General features: G+C 45.4%; 3 protein-coding genes across 6 annotated transcripts in view; 2 read left to right on the forward strand and 1 right to left on the reverse strand.

Annotated features, from left to right (window-relative positions):
* The window catches only part of LOC119387083 (WAS/WASL-interacting protein family member 1), a 259,526-nt gene that overhangs the window by 69,391 nt on the left and 167,561 nt on the right, over window positions 1-22,574 (forward strand). The window lies entirely within an intron of this gene.
* The window catches only part of LOC119387093 (ATP synthase subunit b, mitochondrial), a 234,185-nt gene that overhangs the window by 28,152 nt on the left and 183,459 nt on the right, over window positions 1-22,574 (reverse strand). The gene's annotated exons all lie outside the window — the stretch shown is intronic.
* LOC119387084 (zinc finger MYND domain-containing protein 11) overlaps window positions 1-22,574 on the forward strand; it is a 67,386-nt gene that overhangs the window by 26,526 nt on the left and 18,286 nt on the right. The window contains exons 1-6 of one of the 3 annotated variants that reach the window (XM_037654387.2): window positions 11,774-11,840; window positions 13,374-13,474; window positions 16,302-16,487; window positions 17,592-17,738; window positions 19,184-19,270; window positions 21,105-21,143. In XM_037654387.2, the coding sequence (XP_037510315.1) occupies window positions 11,789-11,840; window positions 13,374-13,474; window positions 16,302-16,487; window positions 17,592-17,738; window positions 19,184-19,270; window positions 21,105-21,143 (612 nt within the window). In that variant the 5' untranslated portion in view covers window positions 11,774-11,788. Of the gene's footprint in view, window positions 1-11,773; window positions 11,841-13,373; window positions 13,475-16,301; window positions 16,488-17,591; window positions 17,739-19,183; window positions 19,271-21,104; window positions 21,144-22,574 lie in introns of those variants that run through there. The other 2 variants (XM_037654391.2, XM_037654388.2) reach the window with 2 other exon arrangements.

Genomic DNA, 22,574 nt, shown 5'->3' on the forward strand with positions numbered 1-22,574 from the left:
AGTGGTACCGACACTGTGCTGCGAAAGTAGGGCTGTCCATGGAATCCTTCCGAGATGGTTGAACGGTTAAACTACGGTTTAAGCCGTTATTTTTTAACTGCCGCTAGGCTTTGTTTGTTTCTACTTCCAATGTCACACGTGACTCCGCACCGGTGCGTGTTTCGGTAGCCGTCGCCCCCTTTTGACAGCTTCGAAAGAACTCGTTTTTTCGAGACCTTCCACACGAGTTGACCGATGGGCGGCAACTCCTTTCACGTGGGAGACGCGATAGCCTGTTGCTTACGTACACGTTGCAACCTGTTAGACGTCTTAACCCCGAATAGTTCGAAGGTTCTCCGGCACCCTCCCTTCCGAACCCCCCCACCGATCTCTCGCTTTTATCCGCATCACCCAACGGCTTTGTGTTTTCCGCTTCGAAAGTCGTAAAACGCGTTCTTTCCACGGTTCGTTTGGGGAACACCGGCAGCGGGCTTTTTCTTCATCTTCGTTATCTTTATACATAGTTTCTCACGCGGTTGCATTTCAAAGCGGTGCGCTGCTGCGTCTCGTGGCGCGGCGGCTGCAATTATCGGCTTGTTAGCCCTCGGCAATGGCTCGTAGCCGTCGCAACTGCGGCGTTGCGGTTCTGAAGAATACGACGACTCCCCGTGCGGGAGGCCCCGGAGGGGAAAGAAAAGGGAAGCGCTTATCTCTGCATTCGCGGGCTTTTTCACGTCCCGTGGCCTTGTAGAGTCAAAAAGCTGAGCTGTGTTGCTGTGCTGAGTGGCAAGACCACCGCACCCTCTTTACAAAGTGGGCTGCGTGCTCTCTTTCTTTCGCTGTCTCTCCTGTCGTGGACGTCCCTTCTTCCCCATTTCCCAGGTACTGTGCACCGTCGCCCATTTTCCTAGCAAAAGTGGAACTGGCGGCAGCTTCTGTTCCAGCGAATCATCGACGCCGCTTTGTTACTGTTGTCAGTCTTTCGTCTCCTGGTATTCCATCTGTCTTCTTTGTACACCCTCACCCCCCAACCACCTTGCACCCATTCGTCCCTCTCATTCTCCTATCTTGGTCTCTTTTGAAGTTTTCTTCTCTTTTCTGGGTCTTTTTATCTTCTCCCCTCGTGTCTTCTCTTCTCGCGGCCGCCTTTTATGGTCAGTTTGTGTTCCGTCTTTGTGTTTCTTGGAGATTGTGAGGGGTGTCGGCGGTGCCTTGGTGGACATCGGTAGGCCACCATAAAAAGACCACGTGACTTCAGTGACGAGGCGACGTGACTGATCGACTTGAGCAGTGACTACTCGCCCTCGGAAGTGTACACACACCTCGAAGGAAGGATATCGCCGCCGTGTGTTGTGCGGTGGCCGCATGCCTCGCGTTTTCTCGATCGGCTGCTGGACGGTGTTGGAATGTGACGTGACGCGCTGTGAAGATCGTGACAAGGCTGACTTAGCGTACTACGCGGAGGCTCACTACGCCACTGCGCCCATCGCAGCATCACGATGGTCCTTGTCGGGCGTGTTTTCCTTGAGAGGGCTTTTCGGTGAGTGAGTTGACATCTGACGGGTGATTAGTAGTGGCGGTGAGGTAGCGTCGCCGATGTCAACGCCATCTACGCTGTTTCTTCGATGTGTGCTGTTTAGTCCGCGGCCGGAAGACGATATAGACAGCGTAAATTGCGCTGGCCACAACGTGATACACAAAAGCCCACGTGTAGTAACGATACGGGGTGCCTCGATTCACCACGTGCACTTATCCCCGCGTGTATTTCCTTGCGTAGGGGAGCGCGGATTTGGTTAGAAAGAAAGACAACACGACAGAAAGAATGGTCACGACAGAAGACCCCGCGTGTACATTTTTTTTTGCCTTGACGTCTCAGAGGCAGCTTCGACGGGTTGTGAAGTCTTGCACGATGAATTCTTTTTGTTCGTGCACGAAGTACGACTTCAATCTCTCCAATTACTGCCCCGACTCATTACCGCAGAGTAGCGTAACACGTTGTCGACAAAGGTAAATTAAGTTCGTGTAGTTATATTAACGTAGCAGTAATTGCTGCTTCCTTTGTTGTCGTTGCTGCTCATGCTTCGACGCAGCCAGCCAGCCAGCACTGTGGATGGAGCGCGCGCAATTTGTCGTTTGGCGGCAAAGTCGCTGTGCTTCACGGCTATCAGCTTTTTCCGTTGAGTCATCTCCGTTATCGGTGGTATATGCAGAGCGATTGGCGGGTGCTATTTTCGTCTCGAATTATCCTCCTCTCTCTTGAGGTCAGAAAAGAAGTAAATGCTGCGCGGTTTGAAGTGATGACTGTGTAAGCGGCACGGCTCCTAAATTGTTAAATTATATTATATTATTCAGTAATATAATATTATTTAATATATAGATAATATATAGCACATATGTCTATATTGATGTTAGAAACTCTCCGCTAATAGACGATGGAGTGCCCAGTGCACGCGCGCTGACAGACCGTCACGTTATTATTAATTTAAAATAAATCGAGGATTTAGACACGAAGGTTAATTTTATTTTTCTTTTGAACCATATGAAGCTAATGGAAAAAAAAGAATCGAGAAGATGCTTAGCGGAATGAAGTATGTTTCTTATTATTATTATTATTATTATTATTATTATTATTATTATTATTATTATTATTATTATTATTCAAGGTCAAAAACATTAAACGAAATCGTAAGGAAATTGGACGAAAGCCACCCTGCCGCACGCGGTGAGCCCACATTTCCTCCAATGCGCGCGCAACGCGGCAATTGCCACTTTAGCTGTCGTGGCGGCTGCGGTGTTCTGCCGTTATACTTTCTTGGGTATTTATATGTGTGTTAATTACCGGCATTAGAGTTACTGTATATGCCAGGCACGTAGGCAAGGGGGGGGGCCCGGGGGGCCCGGCCCCCCCCCCCCCCCCCCGAAATTCGTCCGGCCTTCTATATTCCCGGGCAACTTTTGTTTTATTTTTGCCATGGAAATACTTTCTTTCGAACAATTAGGCCTTGGGCCCCCCCCGAAAAAAAATCCTGGCTACGTGCCTGGTATATGCTACCTAAAGGTAGCATATACAGTAACTCTAGTTGGCATTTTCGCCTACGTTCATTTCCATTTTCCTTTTACTACCGTACATTCAACTGAAACTGATAGTTTAGTAGTAGTAGCAGTAGTAATAGACTTTTATTCAGCCAAATTCGTAGGCCCAGCATCTCGACCGCCTGCGCGACCAGTCGACGCTGTTCCCCTTCGGCGCCGATACAGTCGAGCCAGCATACTTAGAAGAGCCAACGATTCCGAACCTACTCCAACGGCGGATTTCAATTTCCCGACCTTCGTGTATTTGTAACGATGGTTAAACTCGCACTCCAAACCATGTACAGGGCGTCCCATATATCACGCAGCACTAGCAGCACTAGTTAAAAAAAAAAAAAAGAGGAACGTCGTTACGCGAAGCACACCAAGTGCATATTGTTCCCAATATACTGTAGTGGCCGCTACTAATTTTTTCGTTAATGAGGTTTAGTTAATTAGTACTGATTATGTTTTTAACTCGACAAGTACTAACCTAATCATTAAAATGTCAATGAGGCATATGTAGGCATGCTCAAATGACATATAACTGCGCTGTTTTTCAGCAACGTACTAATTACGTGCTCATTTTTTCCCGGCTGATAAAGAAAGCACGCGAAATATGAAAAATGACGCGTGACTACCCTCCCACTCGCAAAAGCTGATCCTCTTTTGAGGGCGCTGCTTCCTGATGCGCGCTTTACTTTCGTGTTTTTCCGATTCCTAAGACGGAGGGATCAACCATCTTTTTGTATTTTTCGACGCCGCCGCTGCGGCGAACTTAATTAACACTAGTAATCGATAATCAATGTTTATCGCCGGTATTCGACCCGCCGGACATGTTAAGCAGATTTTTTTTTTTTTTTTTTGGGGGGGGGGGTTCAACCATACTTTATGTGTGTTCGTGCGTGCGTTTGTATGTGTCCGTGTGTATATACGCAAGCTTTACTGTGAATGACTAGTGTCAATCCAGTTTGCTGCAGCGGCGCCATCATCGAGAAATACAAAAATTGGCCCGAGCGTCAGCTTCTCCGCAACGCATGGTTGCTAGCGGCGTTTGGAAGACAGATCCGTAACTCTGCTACCTAAAGGTAGCATATGCAGTGACTCTAATGCTCGGTGCAGTCTAGCCACGTGTCATTTTTCAGGTTTCGCGGGCTTTCTTTATTAGCCAGAAAAGGCGAGCACGCAATTAGTATACGTTGTTGAAAATAGTGCAGTTAGATGTCATTTGAACATGCCTACATATGTCTCATTGACATGTAAATGATTAGGTGAGTATTTGTCGAATAAGAAGAAATAACTTTATTTATAAAGTCAAGCGAAGTTGATTCGGGTTGGGTCTCAACCCCGGCCTAGGCATCGGCCGTGAGCCCTTGGGCTCGGGCGGCTTCCTCGGCTCGCTGGACGGCCTAAAGTTGTTCTTCTATTGCGGAGCTGAGCAGAGCCTCCTCCCAGCGCACCCTGCGGTTCGATACTGTTAAAAAATAATTAGGACTAATTAACTAAACCTCTTTAACAAAAACATTAGCAGCGGCTAGTGTACAGTATACTGGGAACAATATGCACTATAGGTGTACTTCGCGTAACGACGTTCCTATTTTTTTGAAATCGTGCTGCATGATATTTCGGACACCCTGTAAAATAAGCGTTCCAATCAGTTGGGCGTTTTAATTATGTTCCGATAGTATGTGCACTTGGCGCTTTGGCCCTTCTTATACCGCAAAACTCAAGCTCTTCGGTAGCTAGCCTATCTGCAATGCTCGAGGACGCGGGTTCGATTCCTGGCCCCGGCGGCCGCACTCCGATCGGGGCGATACGCAAGAACGCCATGTAGTACTTAGATTTGGGCGCACGTTATAAAGGTGGCCATAATTAACGCGCAGTTCTCCACAACGGCGTGGCTCATTATATCTTGGCGCTTTTTGGCGACCATTGGCCCTTGCGCCACAAAACGCCATGTGCCGTATAGTAACTGCAAAGCGCTTGGAAAAATGACAAGGACATCGGGAAGAACACAACACGAGCGCTAACGTTCAACAAGTGGGATCAGCAAAACATAGGAAAAAAAGCTTGGCGAAGCTTGTACAAAGTCGCGCAAGGCTTGAAATTGCGAAACTGGACCATTCTGAAGTCTAGTCTGGTTGCTTCTAGGTTGTTGCTAGGCTTTAGCTATAGATTAGCCACGACACGGATGTCCGAACTCCAGAACCGAGCGTTCGCACCTCTCGTAGATCTACGGGCACGTCGGCGTAGGCTCGATGGGCTTCCATCGCTTCGGGCTCTTCTCGCAGCCGCCGTTGCTTTTCCCGTTCCCTATCAGCTTCGCACTATAGTGCCAAGCCTGAAGGAACAGCGCAGCTGGGTGGCCTTTCTTGTTTCTCATTATTTTTTTCCTTCTATCTCCTTCTGTTTGTTTCTTGTATCTCTATTTTGTATCTCTTTCTTTCTATTTGCTTCTCTCTCTCTCGCTCTTTTTTATCTTTATAATTGTCTTTCCTCTCTTTCTTTATCTCTGCTTTTTTTCTCGTGATCTTTTTGTTTTTATTTCTTTCTCTCTGTTTCTATATCTTTCTCTGTCTTTATTTATCTTTTTATGTCAGTATTCCCATTGTTTCTCTCAGTTTTTTTTCTCTCTTTTCTTTCTCTCTCTCTCTCTGAGTGAACCAGTGGTGAGTAGTGGGATTTGCCCAATTTCTGTGGCACATACCCGTTCATGATGATGATAGATTTCTAATAGCCCGCACAATTTACGGCTAGCTTAAACGGCTTCACTGTTAATATAGAAAGCGCGTTGTCTGTGCGCTTCACAGTTACCGTGGCGGATGAATATTGTGTATGTAACCCATATATGTGCTCCGATTATCAAATAAACCCACTTGTTGAAAGTTAGCGCTCGTGTTGTGTTCTTCCTGTTTATAGTCCGTGACTCTTTAGGCGCTGGAGCCCTCTGGAGCCCCCCGGTAACAGCGTCGGCCGTGCAGCGAGCGGGCCGCGAGCGACCGCCGCTGTGCGTGGTGCCCTCGTCGTTGCTTCGGCGCAGAGGAGGCGTTCGGCCTCTCGCGTCGCGCGTGATGCGTCTGTTGCTGCTGCCGACGACAGACCCGATGACGACGACGCTGGGGAGGGCGCCGCCCTACCGTGCTTGTGTACCCTGGCGGCGAGTAGCGGTGGACGTCCAGGGAAACCGTGGCGGCTGTCGTGTCATGGCTTGGCCCACGGCGCTTGCCCGGCTTTTATAAGCTCGTGGCTTCGCCAGCCCCCTCCGCTCGCTGCCAGCGGCGCGGGGAGGCGTGACGCGTTGGCCTTGCGTGCGTAGCGGCGGTGGCCGCACGCCCTTCTTCCATACACTTTGACGTCGGCCGCGGGGTCAGTGCTAACTCACTCTCCCTCTAATATCTCCCCCTTCGTACTGTGTATTATATATCACATTGCAGGGCGCTTCCTCGTGGCTTTTTTACGAGGAAGTGTGTGTTTTCTGAATTTCTTACTACATGTTATTCAATTGTTGCTGTATCGGATGCATTTGTGTTCCCACTTGTTCGGGCACTTTCTTTGTTGAAGGGCTTGGCGACGCCTGTTGTTGTTTGATTAGGTGTTCAGCGGGCGCGACGTATATATAAGCTTGTAGCAAGTAACTGACGTTGTTTTCGAAAATGCTCTGACGCCTCTTATTGGCATGGCCTAAATGTGGCACTTAAGAAGTCAGTTAATTGATACACATTAATTGATAACACTGAAATACGAGACATTTTTTTTTCAGGTTGCTGCTAACGAACGTAATATTGTGCTGAGCCGTGTACAATTACCGCGTTTTTGATGTTTGATAATTGCAAGGGACACCCTTTCTTCTGTCGGAACGCTTCTAGGTCGAGGAAAATATAACGCCGTTATGTCTGTCACTGGCGACTATATCGTCTGCGAGATTTGACCGGCGGAGGATTCCCATGCACGCGATTCTCTATATAATCCTTCCCGGAGCAGGGCTCCCGCTGCCAGGCGCACCCCACAAGGGGAAGAGAAGTGCACACGCTCAAGGGATCAACGGCACGACGTCAAAGCTGGTGCTGACATTACAACGGGCCTCCGGGGTTTGCTTGAGATGTCTGCGGCGTTGGATCTCTTTTCTTGCCCTACCGAAGAGAGGCAGAAGGACTTGCCCTCTCGCGGTCTCACTCCGTGTAGTCGGGTGCCTTCGCCGCTGGAACTTTGCTGCGCGCTGCGCAGCATTTCATTTGCTTCAGTGTTTGGCTGGCGTCCTGGTGCGTCTTGTCTTGTGTGATATATATATATATATATATATATATATATATATATATATATATATATATATATATATATATATATATATATATATATATATATATATATATATATAGGGAGGGAGAGAGGGATAACTTCTTCATTCGCGCTCAGTTTCATGTGATTTTTGATATACAGAGGGAGAAATTGCTTAGCTGTGTTTAATAACACTATGAAAGAAGCACGCTCAGTCCTACGTAGCACACACTGGGACAACCATACATACGTATGTTATGCATGTAGTAGTATTACAAGCAACACTTCTTGTACAATAAACACACAACTTTATGCATCAATATAGTTATGTCGATGGCGGCCTTTCCATAATAATAATAATATCTGGGGTTTAACGTCCCAAAACAAAGATATGATTATGAGAGACGCCGTAGTGGAGGGCTACGGAAATTTCGACCACCTGGGGTTCTTTAACGTGCACCTAAATCTAAGTACACGGGCCTCAAACATTTTCGCCTCCATCGAAAATGCAGCCGCCGCGGCCGGGATTCGATTCCCATAACCATTTGACCACCGTGGCGGGGCGGCGGCCTTTCCAGTAGCATAGATTTGTATCATTCAGTGAAATTTCGTTAATGTCTAAAAGCTGCTCACTAATAATAGCGTTTTAATGTAGGTAGTAATGAGTGCACCTTTTTTTTTTTGCATTAATTAGTGCCACATTTTCTTGCACATATTCAGGTTTGTGTATATGATATTATACCTTGTTTTCTCCTAGTCGAAATAGTGTTTTTCGTGCGTTTTATTATTATTACTACTGTTATATTACTATTATATTACAATTGTTGTTAATTTGTCAACCACGAGTTTCCTTTAAAAAAGTAAGAATTTGTGGCATTAGAGGCGTAGTACATTTATACTCATCGCATTTGTATTTGCAACATTGCTTGGATGCCCTTCCGGCCCCTCCAAGTAAATACGCCTGTGCTAACGGTGTTAACGTTAATTTTCGTTGACAAAAATGTGGGCGATTATAACGTTAAACTACCCCGCATTGTTTGCTTCCGCATTCGTCATTAGCTGTTTGACTGGTCGAAATTTTCTGGGTGATGCACACAACACCGAACGTGATGCAACAAATGACGCGAAAATGATCAATCGCGTAGTGTCCGCTTATGCTGCTATGCACGACTGCGTAAAAAAGTAAGAGAACACACTATTTTTGGCCATTGGTTCTTCGCCATTGGTAAAACTTTGTTGGTGTGCCATAAAATCGCCTGCTTGTTGCGCGACGTCACAAATCTGTGAAATCGCGAGGCGTTACAGTGACATATGTACACTAAAAAGCCCATTACTATGCTGAACGATACCTAAACTTTTTTCGGAATAGCAGGAAAGTGTCTTATTCTGAACGTAATTCAAGAAGGCTGCCGCCGATCACACAGGCAGAGGCTGTAATTATAGCAGCTGGCGAGTTTTATTCATAGGAGTATATAAAATGTTTTCACTTGTATAACGACGTTGAGCTGTTCGTGCCCGTATACAGCTCTGTGAACTCAGAGAGAGAAATTAACATCGCTGCTCGTGTGTGCTTCTTTGTCGTGCGAGTTGTATATTGCGCTGTACAAGTCAATTCAAGGTGAATCAAGGCCAACTAAGCCGGCTGTCAATTCAATCTCCTTAGTCCAGAAAACCATGGACCTTGACCACGTCCTGGTCTAGTAGAACAAGCTGCGGGACAAGCTCGAAAACTGGGCTTCCCAATGTGCTCGAGTCCACTGCCCCATTCGTCGCCTTATTGCAAGCCGCCGCAATCGCTGCAAGCTACCATATATTGTCCCGTGGTTATGACGGTGAAGAAGTCTGCAGCAAGACTGGGAAACGCGAAACTCTTCGTGTGGGTGAACTTGTGCCTGGAAAATGAACTCATTATACAAGCGATACACGCTGCGCACTGATAGCGGCGAGAAGAGTGGTCGGCCGTCGAGTAACGTGATTATCGCTGGAACGCGCCGTCTTTATTACGTCTCATCAAACCTTCCAGCGTTACCGTTGGTGCTCGCGCAAGCTCTCGAATAGATTTGACTCTTCGCGTTCTGCGCGTAATCTTAACGGAATGATTTCAAATGACCGCGAAGCCTCCCGAACATTGCGGCGCGGTCTGCACTGGGCATAGCTAACAGTTTTTGTGGGTGAAACCCGAATACATCAAAATGAAGCAAGAAACACACGTGGCAATACGATAAGCAAGGAGAAGTAGGTTAATCAGAGACTAAAGCGGAAACCTTCTTTAGCGCTTCCAGTTCGTCCCAACTAAAACACTTCTGCCCTCTCATCGACCCACAGCAGCTTGGATATAGAGCAACGGTGACGCTATTCCCTTTCGATGAAAGGAAATGAATCTCCTGAATCAGGAAGAGCGTTTCATCGGTCTATAGACCTTTTACTGGTTCCTGTATTTGCGTCGTCGATTATGTAAATTTCAGGCCGGGCAGAGCAGAATAAATGCATGTGCAGAGCGTTATAGCGTTATAGAGTCCCTGCTCAGCGGTAGCCTCCTTTGGAATGCTGGAGCGCAAGGCGCGAAAGCGTCGCATAGGCGGCCTGCACCGCAGAGAGCCTACAGTGCGTGGTCTTGAGTCACGGAGGACAATTTTCACAGCAGAAGCGTATAGGGCAAATTTTAGTATAGAATGACATGAATGCTGTGTTGAAGGAAAACTTCGCCACAGTTGTTCGTTTCCCTGTGTTCAGCCGACAGCGAACACTCTCAAAAGTGGGGGGGCTCCGCCCCCCTAACTTTTCTCAGTGGGGGGGCTGGCGCCCCCCTTGCCCCCCCCCCCCCTGTATATACGCATCATATTAACAGCCACGGAAGGTCTTTTTTTCTGCAGTTTCTGTGGAGTAATTACACATAAAGGGCTTGCAGATGGAGCGAGTTGCTACGGAGACCAAAAACCTCCTTGACGGAGACAGACAAATTTGTCAAGTTCACTTTGCCAACTCATTGAAGCCATATACGTGGTCGTTTGGGTCAATCGCAAGTCTGTAGCTCCTTTCTTGTACTTGCAGCTCGCGAGGTGGTGGTCAGTTTCAAAATTTTCACATTTGCAATCAGCGGTGCGTGATTTCAGTGGATATTTTTTTTTTGATGGCTTATAGTAGCCATCCCGTGTACTTTCGATCAGCTTCCCATATGGCCAAATATTTTTGTCGATTTTTTAGTTCTTATAAACACGGCGCGACGGAAAGTCTGAAAAAAAAAAGAAAAAAAAAAGAGCAGTCTTTTCGTCTCTTTCGTCACGGCGTTTTCATAATAATGAATCCGTACCAACTCGCCCAACTGTAAGCCCTACTTTCGCTCTCTCTCTCTCAAATTCTCGTGGTCCCGAAGTTATTAGACATGGAGACTTAGCGCAGTGCAGGCACGCGGCGATTGTTAACTTGGCACGTTTTCATGTGCCCTACAAGACAAAATTTCTCTTTGTTTCACAAAGCAGCAGTCACTCGGCCCTTACAAAAATCCATTTAGACAGTCTGTAGACTGTCTAAACCCATTTTTAGAGTGTCTATAGACTGTCTAAATATATTTTTGTAAGGGGGGGTCCTCATGATGATACGTGCGTGCATGCTAAACACTTACGACGACAATGTGCCAGTTCCCGCCAGCTCGCGTTACAGAACTGCGATCGCCTTCACTCGGACTAGCAGAACTCCGAAATGAAGAACAGCAAATAGCATTAATTACCGTTTTCATGGCCTTTATAGTTGAAAAATCGTGATTACGCAGTAATGCCTTCATTAGGCCGCGTAATGCTACATTTCCAGAGCCTTACGAAAACCCCTAGACTGAACAAAAAGACGCCAAATCCCTGAGAGAGGTAGAAAATCTCTAGGGTTGGCATCACTGCCCTCGCGTGATTGGTCAGCATTCTCCAATTATCTAACAAAAGCGCGAGTCTGACCAATCACGCGCGAGAGCAACCTAAAGATTCGCTTTTCGACCCGATTGGTTCGCTTTTGTCGCGTTTGCCTTATTTCTTCTTGCATGATGATAGGGGAGTCTTGCCAGTGGTGTTAATGTTCATGTTAGTCAGTTTGTAGCTATCTTGACACGTGATCGAGTTGCGCATTGCGTTTGTACGCTTCGCAGCTTCGCATGAGCACGAGAGCCACGTGACAGTGGGAGCGAAACGCGCAACGACTCTGCGACCTCGCTGTGATCGTTGCATCCATATAAGGGTCACTTCCCCTCTCTCGATCACTACTACGCGTCACATTGGTCACATCACTACTATTACGCATATAACATTGAACGTAATCTTCAGTTCGACGCCGTTGACGTCATCGTGACAACTACTGACAACTAGCCGTGATAGCCGAACGGAGGCGAAGCCGATCCAGTGTAATTGGCGCCAACATTTGTCCCTAGGTTCTCGCGGCAAACGTACCGCTACACTGCTCCCGTGTCCGCCTTGAGTTTACCATGGGGCAAACGTGGCCGTTGCCGCCTTCGCGCGCCCGCCGTCGCGCTGCAGGTGACACTACATTCCATGAATTCGTAAAGTTTCAGTTCATTTGGACTCGTCATTCTGAGGTTCGCTGATCAAGAATGCGCAACCCCAAGAAAGCGAAAGTCAATCCCCCATTGCCAATTGACCTTCACTGTTTTTTTTTTTTTTTGTTGTCTAGCTAGAATCTGTTGTGTCTTCGGTCGCGGTCACGCAGTCGCGCGACTGCGTATTGATAAACCGTTCACACTTTGGTGTAGCGGCGTAGGCGGCGTAGGTTTCTCATCTGCCCGGGGGCTGCACTCAGACGGCGTCGTTGTGGGCAGGGGGTGGCATGCCGAACTAAGTGCACATTGAGGGAAGCGCAGAGCATAAGTGTCTCATCGTTGTGGTCAACATTTGGAAGTGTATTTACGCGTGGTTCATTTCAACAGTTTACTTGCACGTCCAGAACTAAGTGGAGCTGGTAATTGGGGATAAGGTGTGCACTGTCCGAGGTGACGAGGGCGGAAAAAGGGCGAAGCAGATTCCCCCCCCCCCCCTTTCAATGGCCTTTCCTCTCGCCTTTCTTTGTTCAAGTACGGCGGGCGAGGCGAGCGCACCTTCACGCCCCGTAATTGACGCTTCTGCTCGAGGCCGTCGTGTATCTGAATACACCTAGTTTGCCGATTAATCAGTGCTCTCGAATCCTGATGGGTCACCTGTCAAAGTGTCAAGAAAGTTTCATATGTTTGACCTGTTGAATCACTGTTGTTTGGTTCTCTGCAAGCTATTATGCCTGAAGATTTTGCTGTAGACATACAACAACAACAAAAAAAAACGTTTGTTTTAAATTTCGGTTGCAACACCTGCAATATTGAAATGTGCACGGTGAGTGTTATGTTGAGCAGGTTTTTCGTGGTGAGAGTAAAAGACAAGACGAGGGAAGGCCCTTTCTTTTGCTCATGTTAGAGAAAACTTTACTCAAGGTGTCTTAACAACAATCCCACATTGCATCTCTCGATAACTGTACAGTTTTGCATTTATGACCAAGTGAAGTGTGGCATATGAAACACCAGCCCTGCTGTACTGCGACTATCGCAATAAATGCAATTACCTGTTAATTATGAGACTTGAAGCAGGCGTGTCACCAGGATATTATTTTGGGGGTCATTCTGCATTGCCGCATCTGTTTGTGTGCGTTATATATTACAATGACTTAAATGATTTGGGAGAGTGAGTCTGAATCCTCAACTCCTTCTGGCTTTGTCAATGACTTGCAGTGTGTCCGTGTGAAATCGTCACATCCTGTGACCATACCCGCTTGCACCCTGCAGCCCACCACACCTCTTTTAAAGGTGTGATGGTGTTACAAAATTCAATGTGACAACTGAGGTTCACAAGTGCGAGACAGCCATTTCAAGGTTCCATCATCCTAGGCTTTTATAACATTACCAGAGCTCACTCACGTGCGGCCTTCACATCAAAAACTGCACTTTTGGCTTGCTGTACGTGTTACCACATAGTGTGCACCAGTGTTTTGCATTGTGTAAATGTGTCCGTCCCCTTTCTTCTCTGCAGAATTGGGCCCCAACATGGCCAGCTGCAAGCGCCGGCTGTCATGCCCGCAGACGGTGCAGCACCTGTGGGATGCCATAGACTCTATACGACAGCAGAAGCAGGTAGGTGACCCTCCCTAAGGCTTTAGCAGATTCTTCCAATACTTTGTTCTGTGGAAGAAGAGGGAACATGGTCTGAGAGTCTTTCCCCTTTTTCAAAATGCGTAACAAGGTTCCAAGGTCAACTCGTGGCTTTATGGCACTATTACAATAGGGCTTGAATGACAAAACACCTGCGTCTAAAAGTATTGCTGCATATTGCATAGTCATGAGTGTTCATATTTGCCCGCAACATTCTTTTATGGCGCCTCCTACAGTTCATGTGGGGTTTCTGTATATGAAAGCTAAGGAAGAAACGAAACAATTCATCGCTGTCATTTAGCCACTTATACAAACTGTCACTTTTGCTGCTGCCCTCCCTCCAACAACTGAACTGTCCAGGCACTGTTCATTATGTCTGAACTCTTGTTTTTTGGCTGTGTGATTACTTCGTAGAGTCTAGGTCAGCCTAGAAGAAAACTGCAAAATAGGACTTTTTTCTGAAAGTTAACATAAAAAAAGAAAATTGGCAGATTCCACGTACCGTGGGAATTGGTGTTATGCGAAGCATGCGCGGAATGGTGGCTGTGGCGTAATTTTTCACATTTAGCGAAACGTTACAAAATGATGCTAGAGAAATGTGGAAGTGGCATATGCACACTCATATGTTGAAGAGTCTCATATCTATTATAGAACCAGTTGTTTACAGTTGCTTAACGATGGCAACAGCAACATCGGTGTTACCAACACCAGACGCGGTAAGCTAATATGTAGCGCTTATATTCTTCAATACTGAATGGCGCGAATCCGAACAGGACAAAGAAGGAACACAGATGCACAGGACAGGCGTTACTCGCAACTAAGCTTCATTCAGGAAAGTTTCCCTAGCCAAGTGGCACACGCAGGGGCACTGCACGTACGTTACAGTCACAGTTACAGTTATGCTTATACTTGTCCGTTATGATGGACAACGCACGCAAGTTTCATGAACCCGTGTGTATGTGTAGAAGGGGTTCGTGACAGTTCGTGAAAAAGGTCATCATCACCGTGATCAGCGAGCACCAGCAGCTGGACCGGACTTGTTAATCGGACCCGTTCATGATCGCGGCTATGAAGAGTCTAAGTGTAGTGAAGTGCGAGGTATAGTGCAGCTGGTGGAAATCCTGGATGCCTCTTACGATGAAATGATCTATGATGCCTCCTTTCGTGGACGTGGCAGCGAGGTCTTTTGATGCCCTCTCCCCATCCTATCCGTCTTTCACGCAGTATAAGAACCAGCGTTGTTGGGTCTTGATAAATCAATGTTGAAGTCACCTGTAATGATGAGAGGCCTCGTTCTCTCAGCAGATTTATTCTAGGAAGCATTGACGCCGGTTTTTGCGTAATTAACGTGTTCCACATTGGCTGACCACGTGGACGAGTGGACGTTAATTGAGCGTCTTCCAGGGGTGTTTTGTCTTCCGTTTCCTCACTTTCCTTGCGGCGTGTAGCGGTTAAGGTGCTTGGCTGCTGACCCGAAGGTCGCGGGTTCGATCCCGGCCACGGTGGTCACATTTCAATGGAGGCAAAATGCTAGATGCCCGTGTTCTGTGCGATCTCGGTGCACGTTAAAGAATAGCCAATGGTAAAAATTTTTGGAGCCCTTCGCTACGGCGTCTCTCATATCATATGTTGGTTTTTGGACGTAAAACCCCAACAATTATTATTATTATTATCACTTTCCTTGCGTATGAATGTCTGTGTTCGCAGTTACTGTGTTGGTTGAGACTCTGTATCACCTGTGGCACATACCCGCATAACATTAACTCTGGTTTACAGGTATGTGCCACACGTGACTGAGAGAAAGGGTTTCATGACGTATGCAACAGGTGTCTTGCATTACTCATGTCATGACCAGTGAATCGTGTTCGTCATACACTGATCCCCTACTATGCCAATTTTGGTATATTAGAAGTTATGGAGACGACCAGGAGAGCGCCCAGACGTAGGCGGCTAGATAGATAGATAGATACATAGATAGAAACGGCCAAAGTGCCTGAGGTTTGCTAAGAAATGCTTCGCATTTAAAACGCATAAAAAGAATAGTTTCTTCAGACTTAGCCATTTAACATTGATGTCATTTTATGTGTAAATTTCTAATAAAATGATATCTCAAACCGTACGCTTTCATGAGGTACATGATAGCCTTTTTTTGTTGAGCCATTTCTCTACTTTCTCGTTCATTGTTGCTGTTTAATTGGCATTATGGCCAAATGATGTTATTGCTAATGTGGCTATACGGTCAGGGACTGGCAACCTTAAAGGGACACTGAAGAGAAAATGATTTAACTTGTCTTAGTAAATTACCCTTCCATAATATCACACACAACTCCTGTCGAGAAAGAGGCAGTTTGGTAAGCCAGAGAAGGCTGGTGGCAAAGCAACCCTGAAGTTCCTGCACCAGCTCACCATGGAATTATTGATCTTGATGATGTCTGCTAGGCCCTACGCAATTTTTTATCAGTAGAAATGGATTGCATTGTGTTCTAGTACAGCCAGACATTAAATTTTATAAGTGCCCAGAACTTTCATTGAGCCAGCATGGCCAGAATATGAAACACTTCGAATTACATGACATCATTTGCACAAAGTTTTAAAATGAACTTTGACCTTCATTTTGTTTTCCAGTAATGAACTTATGATTGCGACATTCATGGTAATGTAGTTCTCAAAGGATAATTTATCGTTATAGACTGATTTTGTGTTTCACTTGAGCATCCCTTTAAGCGCCAGTGGCTGTCATTGCATTCAGGTAACTCTGAAGAACGTATGCAGCTGTGCTTACACTTTTCTTTCCGATGCTGATGCCCAGGTGAGCAACTTGGACCGTGTGGCGAACTACATGCGCCGCAAGCACCAACTAAGTGAAGCTGACACAGAACGTCAGCTTGGTTTCGCCGTAAGAGATGGCCTGATGGTCTCCAAGAAGAAGGTTGGCTCCAAGGGTTCCAAAGTGGGCGTTGAGCAGGAGGCCTTCCAGCTCCCTAATGAACCAGCGGTGTGTTTCCTTATCACCGTTATGCTCGTGTACACACTTCACAGCTTCTACACGAATACTACACCATTGCAAACTTCCTTGCAAACTTCCAGTGTTGCCCGTCGTGGTAGCTTAGGGGCTATGGCATTGTGCTGCTAGGAACGAGGTCATGGGTTTGGTTGCCTGCCACTGTGGCCATATTTCGACAGGGGTGAAATGGGCATTCACGTTAAAGAAGCCCAGGTGGCCGAATATACTAATCTGTAGTGTCCCACAGTGGCATGCCTCATAAACCATAGTAGCTCACATTGGCTCATTAAAGTGACTGTGGTGTACTGCTGAGTTTGACGCTGTGGGTTTGATTCCATCGGTGGCTGCATTGCAAGTAGACTGAATTCAAAGCATCTCGGACAGTAAATATTCAGAGTTCACCCACTACAGCATCCCTCATGAACTGCTGTGTATATATTGGATACCTTAAGTTGGTATTGTCACATTTGTAGTGAAAGGGAAGAACCAGATAGTACGACAGCTGTCAGGCACAAGGTAACTCTTTATTGGGAGAAGTACTGCCCAGAAAATAACAACTAGCAGCACTAAACGCTCAATGATAGTGGTGAGCACAAGTGTCAGTTGTCCAAATCCAAATTTCAGGTAAATTGTTTCGAGTAGCATTTGTAGATGACTCGTCATACATTCTATTCTATTTACTGGAGCTTGCATACATTCCAGAATGTGCACATATGTTCTTGTAGTATATGCCGCCTTGTTTACACAAGGTTCTTTCACTATAGAATCTGCAACAACGTTTAGGAATGTGTCAATCATGTTGGCATGTCTTGCACCAAGCAGCGACTTTATAATAGTGCTTAGCTGGTCAAACATTATTACAGAGAAAAGAAATACAATGTGAGCTTGTCAACACGCTTTAGTTCCTGGTGTTCATAATATCGTTGGCAGACATCTTGAAAAATGACCTTTATACTAATCTGTGACCAATATTGATAAATCATAACAAAAAACATGCCATACAGTTGGCTGAAAAAAGCTGAATAATGTGTGCCACCCCTCTTGTGCTGCTATAACAAAATGGTGTTTCGTTCTTTTTCTTTTTTTCCTTCATAGGAGAGGGACGGCCACGACTGGTACTGCTTTGAGTGTCACAGAGGTGGCGAAGTGCTTCTGTGTACCACGTGTCACCGAGTGTACCACGTAGTTTGTGTCAAGGAAGACCTCTCCAATGAAGACAAGTTTGTCTGCACAGTCTGCTGTGTGAGTGGTGAACTTTTTATGGCGCCATGGGCTGCATGCCGTAGCGGTAATTTTCAGGTCGCTTGCATTTCACTTCAGAAGTGAACAGACGACAGCCTTTCAGGTGCACACGTACTGTTGAATAGATCTTAATGTATCAACAGTGTTCAGTAAAAAACATTTTAGTGCTCGTGACTTTTTGCAAAATACCAGTTTCTTTTTGTTGGAGTTTCGTTTCAGTTATTTCATTCAGTGCCTCAACTGAAGGGCTATTATTGTGCATTGTGTTGAAATAGCCATGTGTGAAAATATAGATACAAGTTCCCCCCCACTCCCCTCTCTATCATGTTATTCACAGACAGCTTCTTTAGGCTGCACCTTTGCCCTGTTAAGAGCATCAGCGACTATCTTTCAAATGAAGACAATGCTAAGGGTACATGCCGGCGCACTTTTGTTGTGCGTGGTTTCATTAAGAGAACCACATCTACATTTTCTACGTCATTAGGTATTCGAGTTCACTGTGCTTGCACATGGCTTTTAGGAAAAATGATGGTTTCAAAACTTCAAAAATTTCAAAACTGGTCTACTGTGGGTCATTGGTTATATAAATGTAATAGCTACTTTGATCACCGCAGTATGGCTGCTGTATAATACAGCAAGAAATAGCATCTAGCAGAGTAACACAGGTGCTGCTTATTGCTGTGCCTTCCACTTCCATTTATTTTCGAGGATTTTGTTGAAAATGTCATTCAAAATTTGTTAAAATTTCCTCAGAATATCTGCAGGAGTGCACCTAGCATGCCTGGTTTGTACATTATTGCAACAGGAACAAAAGCGCTAGCCACGGGGCGGTGATAGAACTACTGTTCAAGTGCTATTTGTTCCTGGTTCTAAGGAAATACGTGAATCAACTAACAAATCATCACATTCGGCATTCAACTTCGTTTAAATTTCTCTTAGGAACAGTAATTTTATAAGCCTTCAAGTGTATAAGTTGGTAGCCAGCTATGCACCATTATATCTTAACATGTGTAAAGATATTCTCAAATTATCCGGTTTCTTTTTCCGATACGTGCCTTTGCACACACAGTGGTTTCATCATGGTGTCTGTCAATGAAACAAGCACTGCATATCACATTTTTAAATTGTGCTTAAACAATGTTTGAGTCATTTGTTAGCAGTTCGCTAATTATCCTCTGTTAATCTGCTGAAAATATGGAAAAAATTGCTTTGCAACATCTCTTACTGAACTTGAACTTACGGACTGTGTTGACGAACACAATACAACTTGCTGCAGCTTTTATGGTGTATACAGCTTCTTTTCATTTGCCACCGCACAGCTGTAGTGGGATGCAGAAGGGGCAGTGCCATTACGTATCCTAACTTTGACTATAGAAACCCTACACTTGCAACTGCTTCGTTGCTGAACAGAGAAGAATTTGACCGTGACGTTTTCTCTGCCACAGCAACTTAAAGAAAGGGAGCAACTGAAGCTGAAAGTGGATGACATGAACATCCTTCTCAGCTACACATGTCTGCGGCTCAAAGACAAGGTGGGACGATCACTGGACTTCCTTCTTGCAGACGAGGGAGGGTCTCGCATGCCTTATCATTCTCCTCCCAAATGTCTTTTTTTCTTTGTTTTTTTTTTTTTTTTTGTAGGAAAGGGTCTTGTGTGTTTTCCCTCATGGCATGTGCTTCGTAACATGTGCACCCCCAGGAATGCTAGCCTGCAGGGCATTCTGCCTTGAACCTAGTTTCACGACCTCTCTGCGTAAATGTCGGGTCAATTCCTGAGGGACGTTACGGCTAGCTGGGGGGAGCGGAAAAAAAGGCTTCGTATTTGGCCAGAAAAGTTACCTTCAATCAAAATGCATGGTGCAATTATTCATTCATGTAAACACTGGGTTAATGGTCAGTGTGATTGCCCAATACTACTATGTAGGAACGTTAAAGTAGGAAAGGTTTTCATAGTCTTTCCTAATGTAATTTTTCGGTGTTTTTCTGGATGTGTCACCGGAGATTGTCTGAGCTACTTTTATTGCCGCTTTGCTAAAGTTGAGATATCGGCAGCTTGTAGGAAACTGCTCACGCGACGACGCGCGTTACTCGTGACATGGGTAATCGACCAGCATCAGGTGCAAGAAAGGAAGGTTTGACCGCCCTCCCGAGACACTTTCCCAATCCTCTTGAGAGAGAGAGACATGTGGGCAAGCCCAATACAATAAGCCATTGGCAAATTATGTGTTATGCATATGATGCCTGTTAAACTTGATAGCAGTGACCATAAGCCTGAATCCTAAACCACTGTGTGTCGCTGGAAAGCCATTTCACGCTTTGATGTTTTCATGCACGCTATTTTTAGGAACACAAGTATTGGCAGCTGCAGCTTAGCATATCCGGACTGAGCATAAATATGTTTTGTTAATGGTGTCTCTAGTAAAGGGGACAAATGTAACGTTCGACGTTCAAAAACTGTATTCTTAAAACTAAGCCGAAACTGGAAATAGTATTGGTACCAAACGAATTGCTAGCTAATGCAGGATCTGTGGTTTTTTTTTTCCCTTTTTGGTAGTTTTCTTTTGCAGGAAATTTTGCACAAGTCATTGTCTTCATTAATAGTGTGCAAGCAAATTAACTTTTTTTAGGAACTGCCGCTAAATCTGCATTACAGTTAATCCAATGCCTACTTGGTGTTTAGAAAGCCTTCATTGGAGCTGCTGATTTGGTGCCTGTTTTGCAGAGACATCTTTGCAGCTTTGGTTTCTTGTTAATATTTGTATTTGTGTCACAACAGTCATACGTAAAACAGTGCACCTTATATGGCATCTCCACCCTAAACCACATATGTTGCATGAAATCGCTTTTTTAATAATTTCATTGCATGCATACATGTGCCTGGCACATGAATGCACACAAGAAAAGGCAGAATGCCCACTCAAGCAAGCAGGCTTCCTTTTGTGCTTAAAAATCAAATTTTATGTTGGCGATATGAATTAGGTGTAGAGCGTAAGCTGTTTGCCATGTATCTTTATGTAGCTCATTCTGCAAGTTTTAAGCTGCGACCACATGCAATGTGTCTGCAACATATTTTTAGCACAGCGTCACCTGGCACCAATGCGTCCGTTTCACCTTCCGCCATGACCACACCATTAAACCTGGCCGTTAATTTGTTTCGTATTGTTATCGACTCAAGCAGATACTTTTTGAGCTGCACATTTTGACCGTAACTATTATCCGTCATTACGCGGCCTGAAACGAATGCATTGAAGCTGGGAGACGCCGTTCTAAAAGTACTTTGCAGATGTGTTCCACGTAGTTGCCGCTTCGTTGCAAGCCTCACCGTGAGATAGCTGACATGTGCACTTTTCATGTGGAATCTGATAGATTGCCCCTCAAAGCCCTCATCTGCCACGGCAGGCCCAGGTAAAGGAACCACCTCAATCAAGCATCCTTCCCCACTTCCCCTCCTGCCATTTCTTTCGCTGTGCTAGTGCTGCTTGCTTGAACGTGGTTGCTTGTGGGAATGAATGTACTCCTTTGTTATTCAATTTGCCCTAGGTGATCTTATCTTTCTTGCAGTTTCATTTTGTTTGCCTAAACATAATCATCCTTGTTTTCTTCACATCATTAGTTTATTTGTGCATGCAGTTTCTTTATTTTTTTGGTCTTCATGCTGCTTTTTCATGTTAGACAGGAGGTTAGGAGGTTACAGATTCTCTAATTGTTGCCGGAAGAGCAGCGGTTTATATGACACTGTGTTTTCTGTACTGATCACCAGCATTATGGAAGTTTGCGGTGTTGAAAGGTGGGCTCTGCATTTTGGGAAACATGGTCTAACATACCAAGGGTTGTGGTACGTTTATGCTGTACATGAGCCGTATATTATGTGCACCCACCCACAAAAGTTTACGGAGCGTGGGCTCCACTGAAAATGCGAACTTCTGCTCTGTTCGTGCACGGCGCTTCTAACCTAGCAGGTAGCTGTATAGGTCGCGGGAACTACAACAGGTTGGAACATTTATTTGGAGGCTATGTTCTCAGACAAAGCTGGAATATATATCTTTTTCAGAAATTTTTGGGCACGGGGTTACAGTGAATGCTCACTGATGCATTCTTCGTACATACTATATACATTCTTCCTAGCTGATAATATTGCTGATAGCTGTGTCATAATGAGAGTCCCTATTCATTACACTCTGTGGATCCATAAAAGGCATATTAAAGTGGTTTTGCTGTACGTGGTTTTTTTCTACGGGTGTGCGAATATTCGAAATTTCGAATATTTTTTCTAATATTGTTTGCTATTCGATTCGCACTAGAATTTTACTATTCGAACAATTCGAACTTCCCAAAGACAAATACAGTCAACGTCCGATTGAAAGTGACCTCTTCAGATTTTCAATATGCTTCACCTCATTACATTCTCGTATTGCGGCAAAGCTGCCTTTCAAGCTCCGTTACGGTCGGACTTAGCCAAGACACAGTCAACGTCCGATTGGAAGTGGTCCCTAGATTTTGAGTGTGCTTCGCCTCATTACACCACCGTATTGCGGCAAAGCTGCCTTTCAAGCTCCGCTACGGCCGCAAATGTATTACCTAACTCAAGAAAATGCAGGTTCCAACATGGAGATGATAGATGTGGCAGAGGGGGGGGCTCAATTAATCCTGTTTTGGACCTGAAATTTGGGCATGAAGTCTGAAAAATCGAATTCCGAAGCCTTTAAACATCGAAAATTTCAGATGTTCTTATATATCGACGTCTACGAGGCCGATTTGGAACTCCAGACTTCAAGAGAGCACAACCTTGTCCTTCACATCAGTTGGGCTTCCACAGAAGTTGAAAGAGGAGGAGAG

Source organism: Rhipicephalus sanguineus, chromosome 3 (genome assembly GCF_013339695.2).
Source record: "Rhipicephalus sanguineus isolate Rsan-2018 chromosome 3, BIME_Rsan_1.4, whole genome shotgun sequence".
Classification (NCBI taxonomy): Eukaryota; Metazoa; Arthropoda; class Arachnida; order Ixodida; family Ixodidae; genus Rhipicephalus; species Rhipicephalus sanguineus.